Below are 9,558 nucleotides of genomic sequence, written 5' to 3'. Positions count from 1 at the left end.
GATCCAACCATCCGTCAACCGTCGCATTTATCTTCCTCATAATCCTATTGGAAGGATCAGCTCGTAGTTTCCGGTATGTGTCCTCATCGTTGAGCAGTTCCATCATTTTAGCGTGATATTCTTCTGCTTCAATTATGACGGTCTTGTTGCCCTTATCTGCTTTTGTTATGAGCAGATTCGGGTTTTCCTCCAAGAAACGCCTGCTTGCTGCTATACCTTCTCAATCCACTCCAACTTCCCGTGTCTGGGTTGTCGGACATAGTTGATATGATTTGTAATTGCCGACGCATCGAAATTGAAAAATGAGATTTTCGCTAAACTCAAGGACCCGATCCCACCAGGACAACATAAAAATGTGGTGTATTCGGTACCTTGTGGAACAGGGGATGGAAAGGTGTACATCGGACAGACGGGGAGAAAACTGGACACGCGGATCAACGAGCACAAAAATGACGTAAAACGGAAAGACAACAGGACTGGATTAACGCACCACACGCGATGTGACGGCCATGTGTTTAATTTTGACGAGACGAAAATAATTGAACGAATCGCCGACCAGGAGAGCAGAGTAGTCGCGGAGACATTCCACATCAAGCTGGCAGGGGAAGCTAATACAGTGAACCTCCAGCGTGAGTGTGGATTGTTCAACACGAACTACAATGCGTTAGTGTTTAAGCTGCGACAAGTGACGAACAACGATAGACGACGAAGAGGAAACGAGAGAGGACGCGCACCACAACCGCAAAGTACCCAACTCAAACTGTGCCCAAAACTCTCCGTCATCAACAATGTACGGTACCGGCGACCGCCACGGTACGAGCTGGAGCGACTTCAACAACCGGGTGTCGTCTCAGCATACGCGCAGAATCTCGAGCCGCGTTGCCAGACGAAGGCGAGCTCAATGAGGCCCCTCTATAGGACTGCTGGAGTACAGTGAAAGCAGCCATCAAAGACGCAGCCGAGAGCACCATCGGGTACGTGGAACGGAATCGACGGAACGAATGGTTCGACGAAAAGTGCAAAACGGTTTTGGAGGAGAAGAACGCAGCGAGGGCGGTAATGCTGCAGCAAGGGACCCGACAGAACGTGGAACGTTACAAACAGAAGCGGAAACAGCAGACCCGCCTCTTTCGGGAGAAAAAGCGCCGTCTGGAAGAACAGGATTGCGAAGAAATGGAACACGAACACGGCCGGATCCGTCTGGGTAGTAATGTTACGTTAGACGGGGATATTTTCGAGGTGGTGGAGGAATTTGTCTTCCTCGGATCCTTAGTGACGGCTGACAACAACGTGAGTCGTGAAATTTGGAGGCGCATCATCAGCGGGCTCCAGAAGAAACTGCGATCGAGAAAGGGTGAACCAAATGCATGATGTACAAAACGCTAATAAGACCGGTGGTCCTCTACGGGCATGAGACATGGACCATGCTCGAGGAGGACCTACAAGCACTCGGAGTTTTCGAGCGACGCGTACGTGATCTTCGGCGGTGTGCAGGAGAACGGTGTGTGGCGGAGAAGGATGAACCACGAGCTCGCTGCATTTTACGGCGACCCCAGCATCCAGAAGCTCGTCAATGCCGGAAGGATACGGTGGGCAGGGCACGTTGCAAGAATGCCTGACAACAACCCTGCAAAGCTGGTGTTTGCTACTGATCCGGTTGGCACAAGAAGGCGTGGAGCGCAGAGAGCACGATAGGCGGACCAGGTGGAGCGTGACCTGGCGAGCATTTGGCGTGACCGAGGATGGAGAGCGGCAGCCACAAACCGAGTATAGTGGCGTACTATTGTTGATTATTTCTTGTCTTAAATGTGATGTTGGACAAATAAATGCATGTATGTATTTGCTGAACCCGTTTTTGTGTTCAAAAGTTCTATAAATATTGAAATTTATGCAAACAATTACCTACATATATTTTATCTAGATATAATCACTTATACAGTATGGAAATTGCTTACTTTTAGGCGCTTTCTTCGGATTTATTAAACTTTCAACTTAAATAACTAAAAATTTTGGTAAGGTTGGTAAAATTTTGCGTAGCTTTTCGGCATTTTGATTGGCATTCTAAAAGAAGTAACTGGTCAAAATTTCAGCCAAATCCATTGAAATTAAAAGGTGCATCATATCAATTTTGTGTTTTTCGACTATTTTTGAACTTCAAAAAAACATAACTACACTAAAACTTGTAAAAGCCTAATTCTTTCGGCAGAAATTGAAAGCTATACTTGCTTGCTACAACTTCTCCGAACAACGTATGCCAATAAAATTGTAGGAAAAATGTGTAATTATCACATTTGTAATCAGAAACACCTTAAAAAGTTGATTTTTTGATAGATTTCGTTCTGGAACACCCTAATATATGTAATAAGTTGAATTTTTCAAAACAGCATCATATTCTCCAATGTTTTTTGGTTATTTGCTTCTTTGACACTAATGCTGTAGGAGTTGAGCAAAAATTACTAAAATTCGTGAAAGCCAAATGTGGCCTAAAAACTAGCTTTGGCGCGAAATTGTACTGAACGTAGTAGCTTTGCTTCCCTGTAGTTTGCCTTGGCTACCCCCTACCTGTAGTATATATTTATAGGGAATATATATAGGGAACCGAGGCGGTAAACGCACGGGTATTCAGCATGATCATGCTGAGGGTGACGGGTTCGATTCCCGGTTGGTCCAGGATCTTTTCGTAAAGGAAATTTCCTTGACTTCCTTGGGCATAGAGTATCTTCGTGCCTGCCACACGATATACACATGCAAAATGGTCATTGGCAGAGGAAGCTCTCAGTTAATAACTGTGGAAGTGCTCATAGAACACTAAGCTGAGAAGCAGGCTTTGTCCCAGTGAGGACGTTACGCCAAGAAGAGGAGAGGATATATAGGGAAGTGGGACCATCTCGGCAGGGGTTCTATTTTGGGCACTTTTCTGGTATATCTCAGCCAATTCTGAACCAATTGACACAATTTTTGGAACGCGATGAGATACGTATAGTATCTAGCCGTGTACAAAATTTCAAGTCAATTGATTTGGAATTGACTGAGCTATAGCAAAGAGTGCCCAAAATATCGGCCGCTGCCCAAGTGGTTCGCTACCTTATATAAATAAAAATGGAATGGTCTTTGTATGTCACGAATAGACTCGGGAACGGGTCAGCGGATCTACACCATTCTTTCAGTGTTTCGTTCGTACAGGGCTCCGACGTGTTCGCACGAAAAAATAATTGCGAAAATCGAGTGGGAACGCACCGACAACCATAATGTTTGAAATTCCATTTTGCGGGGCATGTGTCTACAGAGCTGCATGTCAAAAAACACAGTATGCAGGCAGAACGACGTTTGCCGGGACAGCTAGGTAGTACCAAATATTTGTCACTGAAATCCGACATTCATCCAAGGTTGCTATGATTCACGTTGTGTCGGTCATTTGTTGGGCTTGTTTCGCCAAATAATTGTTATGTCTAATGGGACCTTTAGCTGTATTGCACGGCGCTCTATTGAATCTCAAATACACCATCTCTCTTTCTTTCCAATTGAGAGAACCATTCTTTGTGTACCGGTCGATCCAATTGGTAATAATCGTGGTATGGGATTTGCCATACAACTTAGACATCTTCATCTTCGTATATCCTTGAAAATAGTTCGCATACAAGCAATGGTAGAAGGTGTTTGCCGAGGTGTGTTGGCTTAAAACAGCGTGTCGCATTTCAGCCAATCTTTTTCTAAAGCTGTATAATAACTATTGATCGTTAGAACTGTCAATGATCTTAATTGGTTCCAAAATAATTTCAATGCTTACTAAGGTTAATTTCCCCTATTGTGGGGATAGGAAACTGCAGTTTTGATTTTGTATGGGATTTTTCCTGGCCTTTTTATAACCTAATTTACAGCTTTTTTGTTCGCTGCGGCACTGCGTGAGCGATTTTATTGTCGTCGCGGTTGAAATCCGAAGTTTCCCCACACCCGACAATCGATTTTTTTCAAAATCCATACGTGAAATCTAACGTCGGACGTAGTGCGCTGGATAGCGGACCTGGCCCTCTATCCAGCGCACTGTGCCCGACGTACGTCCGACACACGGTTTAGGAGAAAAAACGATTTTCGCGTGTCAAAAATTCCCATTTTCAACTGTGCGAACAATATTGATAGTTGCACTTACATTTTGTATTGCGCCTAAATTTATTCTATTCTTATTGTACTATATCGAACTGGTTGCCTTTGCGTTGCTGTCACTTTTCTACCCTGTCCATGGTAGAATGATGAGCACGAGGATGTTGATGTGTGGCACTAGTTACTTTTCCAGTCCGATTGGGGGTCCTTTATGTGTTGCCGTTAGCCGATATCCAAGTTTCCAGATTCGTTAGAGCATGCTCAGAAGAGGGTCAGGTGTCAGCCGCTCTTGGGAAGAAGAGCAACCGATGAAAAATTGCAAGTGCCGGGGCTGGGATCGTATCCATACTTATAAAGTGAACGTGAAGCCACTATGCTACGGGCCCGGCCCATTTCCTGACCTTGTTGTTTGCAATATCTCAATAAGAGTGAAACAGAGAGAGCGAATTCCCTGTGGAGCCCTATTTCTCACTGCGTGTTATTTCCGCAAAGCTATCCATTTTATTTTAATTTGTGCATAATTACGATCATTTCCAAATATAGTTAGGGCGACTAAGGCTTTCTTTGCCTGCGATTGCATGAATTTGTGTATTTATTGTGAGGCAAGTACAATGATACACTATGCTCAGGAAGCCGAGAAAATGTTCCCGACCGGAACGGGGATTAAACCCGCCGTTTTCGGATTGGCGATTCATAACCTTAACCACTAGGCCAACTGGAGAACTTTTTCTGATAACACGATGATCGATTCTTAAGAACATAGCCTCAGGCCATATTTTAGACAACCATAAGATAAATCAAATCGTGTTTTTTTAGGTAACCTAATGTACGTTAGCAATGATATTGCCTCAGACTAAATTTGGGAGACCCGGTGGTGCTCTGGAACCTGTTACGGTGTTCTAGTCGGAAACAATATAATGTAAAATTGAACGAAATAATTCTTCGTCTCGCTCGGCGGCTTCGGCAACTGCGACGGTATCGGCCTATAATAACACTTTAGCAGTTAAACAACAATCATTTCGAACATCGTGTTCGCTGGTGTTCTGGTCGGAAGAAACTCAGAGAGGATTGGCGGTGAACGTCACAACTTGAGGAATAAAACAACGGACAGCGTGTCCGCTCAGTTAAACTTGAACTTCACGAATCATGTGTCTTTAATGTTCACTATATCTTATATACTATGTTTACACATTTCTCTTAGCCTAGGTAGCTGTTTGTACAACAGTCTGGTGATGTTTTTACAGGTAAGTGATGTTTATCTAAAAGGTAAGTTTATTGTTCATTGCCTTGGCATTGCAGTGCCGTTACGTATGGGTTTTTTTTTGTTGACGGTTGAAAGAAAGGTTAAAAGCGATGGGTTTTTTGTTTGTTGGTAAAAAGGTTGTTTGGGTTTTTACAACTCGAAGAGGTAAGAAAGTAAGTCGGTATTTCCCGTCGTTGACCATTTGGGAAACCCTAATCAGTGTAATTTTATGATTGTTAATTTGGAATAATTAGTATGCTACACCTCCCTCCTTAAGAAAAAAAATTGTAAATTTTTGACAAAAAAAAAGGGACAATTTTTTTTGATTATGCTTTAATTATTCTATTCTTATGAACTGTTGACACTTTGTTTGTGTTTGGATGTGATATGGTGCAATTTGTATCTTCTACTTTATCTACTATGTAAGGACCTATATAAAATGAGTCTAACTTCTTTCTGTTTTCGTTTTTAATGTATACTCTATCTCCTACGTTTAATGAAATTGGATGTATATTTTTGTTGGCTATGCTTTGACGTTTTTGTTTATTATCGATTAGGTTTTGTTTCGCTATTGCATTGGAATTTTGAATTTTAAACTTTAATTCGTTAAAATATTGGTCGATATCATAGATAGGTTCGATTACAGAGCTATTATATATATTTTGTGGAAGAGTAGCTTTATGTCCAAAAACGAGCTCAAACGGAGTTAGGCCATGTTCTGTATGCTGAGTGGTGTTGAAACAAAATTCATAATATTTTACCCAATCATCCCAGTCCGATTGGTGAGCATTAACAAAACATCGCAGATACTCATTGAGACATCTGTGATTTCGCTCAAGCGCACCAATGGTCTGTGGGTGATAGGCTGTACTAAAGGTTTGTTTAATTTCAAGAATCTTACAAATTTGTTCTAATACCTGATTATTATATTCTGTTCCTTGATCCGTTCTTAATTCAAGGAAGTGTCCATATTTGAGGATAAAATTTTCTACGAGTGCCTTGGCAATCGTATTGGCTTCTTTATTAGCTAGTGGTATGAGAACTATGTACTTGCTCAAATTGCATTGAATGGTTAAAATATATCTATTATCGCTGTGAGTTCTTGTAAAGGGTCCAGCTGTATCCGCTGAAAGGACTTCAAATGCCTTGGAAGGAGTAGTGGTTACGACTTCTGCTTCCTTAGTATGTCTAGTGATTTTATTTAATTTACATGTTTCGCAATTCCTGACATAGGTTGTGATGTCATTTTTCATATTTTTCCATTTGTAAAACTCTCTAATTTTTAGATATAAACGATGTTGTCCAACATGTCCACCTACCGGAGTAGCGTGGTGTTGATGTAATATATGGTTTATATCTTCCTGCTTCGTCAATATTGTTGGAGGTTTGTATATGATTAGCTGATAACTGGAAATGGTTGTGTTAACGATTTCCTTTATAGTATGCAGGGATGCGTTTCTAAACAAAATGTCCTCTGTTGATAATGCGATAATATTTCTTCCGTATTTCTCGAGTATTTTTCCAATTTCTAGAAACGCGAACTCTAGTGTTCGGCTTCCATTAGCGCGCGTTAGCGGAACGTTGACTGCTCCTAAAATTTTCTTATAATTATGGTTAAAAATGAACATTCTTAACTGGTTGTGGTGCACTTCAGAACCAAGTTTAAGTAGTTTTGTGGTGTATGACGGGTTCTCGGTTTGCCAAGCTGTAAGATGATCAGTCTTACTGCAGTTTTTCTTTGAATCCGTGGACGTAGTTAATGTTGCTTTTTTTCTTGCCATGGCTCTTGTGTTAACCATGAGAACACTTAGCGTTTTGAGTTGTTCTGAGGTAGTAGGAATTGCAATACGTGAGAGCGCGTCCGCACAAACGTTTGCTTTTCCCGCTACGAATTCAATGTCAAAATTAAATTCTTCTAAATCGACTCTCATTCTAGTGAGTTTCGATGTAGGGTTCTTCATATTGAATAAGTATACTAGAGGTCTATGGTCTGTCCTGACCAAAAACCTATTTCCGTACAAGTATGGTGTGAAATAGTTAACGGCCCAATGAATTGCTGTTAACTCCTTTTCAATTATTGGTTTATTACGCTCTCCTGGTGTGAAACTTTTGCTTGCAAACGCAACTGGGAAGTCTCCATTTTCGTACATTTGGGAAAGTACAGCACCACATGCTATATCCGATGCATCTGTGGTCAGTATAAATTTTTTAGAGAAATCTGGATAGCGCAAAATCTGAGGTGACATCAAATATTGTTTGAGTGTCTGAAAACTTTTTTCATGAGCTTTGGTCCATTGAAACGTTGAACCTTTTTTCTGTAAATCATTTAATGGTTTGGCAATATGCGCAAAGTTTGGGACAAATTTCCTATAGTAATTGCAGAAAGCTACAAATCTACGAGCTTCTTCTGCGTTTGTGGGTGTAGGGAAGTTTTTCAATAAATCGAATTTTGAGTCATCCGGCAGAATTCCTTGATCTGTAATTTTATGACCAAGATAAGTAACCTCGGCTCTGAAAAATTTACATTTACTGGCATTAAGTTTCAAATTGTAATGCCTTAGTCGTTCAAATATTTTTCGTAAGTTATCAAGATGATGGTCAGAAGAACATCCTGTAACTACAATATCATCGATGTAGATGAAAGCACATTCTGGAGTAAGTCCAGCCATTGCTATATTCATCATTCTTTGAAAGCTGTTTGGGCTGATATTCAACCCAAATGGTAATCTTTTGAAGTGAAAGTGTCCAGAAGGAGTGGAGAAAGCAGTATACTTCCTGGACTCTTGATCTAGGGGGATTTGGTGGAATCCCGACATAAGATCAAGCGTACTGAAATATTTAGCTCGACCTAATTGGTCCAAAATAGTGTCTATGCGAGGCAATGGAAATTTATCTGCCAGCACCTTTTTGTTTAATTGTCTGAAATCCACGACGAGCCTCCATTTCTTTGAAGCATCGTCTGATTTCTTTGGTACTAATAGGATAGGTGAATTGTACGAAGACACCGATGGTTCAATAATGTCTTCATCAATTAACTTTTGTACCTGATCCTGAATTTCTTTTTGTTGGGAGTGAATACTTTTATAATTGGGTATATACACCGGTGCAGTATCCTGTAATGGGATATGCTGTGAATAAAAATTGTTAGTGGTCAGGTTTTCTCCAGGTAAACAGAATATGTCCGGAAAATCTTTGACTAACTTTTTCAGTTTCGGTCGTACATGGGATGAAACTTGATCCAGTTTAATTTCTGAAAATATTTTGTTTAACCGAACGTTTCGATTTATTTGAGCATCACTGCCTTTGGGCTCAGGCTTAGTGTAATCATTTAATGGGTCAATTTTCGGTTCAAAACGTGCAATAGCAACCTGTTTGGAGGTCGTATTTATTAGTTTTACATACGGAGCATTTGGCGAAACTATAGTATTCGCGCAGAATACGCCTGGAATGATTTCTTGTGACAAAACCACTGAATCGGTGGTTACTTCAAAGTTCGGTATTTTCCTAATAACTTCGCATCTTGCTGGAATCAAGATACTGTCATTAATCTTATCTTCTATGGGTACTGATACCAAACTATTATTAAAGTTAAAGTTGAGCAACCAACTCTCGTAATCTAATGTGCATTTGTATTTAATGAAGAAATCTCGACCTAAAATACCGTCGGTCAAGATGGGGAAATCATCTCCAACTAGTTGGAACGAATGATTTACCGTTAAATTGTTTGAAAAAGTGATGTTCGTATTGGTTTCACCAATTGTGGTGGTGACGCCTTCTGTAATACCGGTTACCCTAAAGACTACATTAGTGTTAATCATTTGCATAGGATTTAATAATCCTATCTTACTAAGCGAAATTTCGGCTCCTGTGTCGACGATAAACGTGCATTTGCGATTGGCCATTTGTACGTATAACGTCACAAAATTGGCTGCACTAGTATTTATTGTATATAGTGATTTGGTGGGCCCGTGTACTGGCCCTGGTGCCCTAAAAAAGTATTGTTTTGCGTCGAGCCACCTGGTTGCATAACTGGGCCACCCGGTGGCATCATCAGCCTTTGATGATGGTTTTGTACTACTGCCATTGAAGTTGGGGTGTCGAATGACATTGACGCCTGCAATGGTTGAGCCTGTTCGGCGCTCGTGGTATAAATGGTTCTTGATGGGAAGTTGGACCTTCCACGCAGGAAGCGATTACTATTATAACCGTTATAGAAT

General features: G+C 41.0%; 1 protein-coding gene across 1 annotated transcript in view; it reads right to left on the bottom strand.

Moving 5' to 3' along the window:
* The window catches only part of LOC134286467 (uncharacterized), a 35,553-nt gene extending 26,310 nt beyond the window's left edge, over positions 1 to 9,243 (bottom strand). Inside the window, exon 1 of the mRNA XM_062848079.1 lies at positions 9,189 to 9,243. Within this exon, the coding sequence (XP_062704063.1) occupies positions 9,189 to 9,243 (55 nt within the window). The remainder of the gene's footprint in view (positions 1 to 9,188) is intronic.
* Between the last annotated feature and the right edge of the window lie 315 nt (positions 9,244 to 9,558).

The sequence above is a fragment of the Aedes albopictus genome, chromosome 2 (assembly GCF_035046485.1).
Source record: "Aedes albopictus strain Foshan chromosome 2, AalbF5, whole genome shotgun sequence".
In the NCBI taxonomy this organism is placed as follows: Eukaryota; Metazoa; Arthropoda; class Insecta; order Diptera; family Culicidae; genus Aedes; species Aedes albopictus.
Note: the sequence above shows the minus strand (reverse complement) of the source record. Positions and strands in the feature narration are given on the sequence as shown.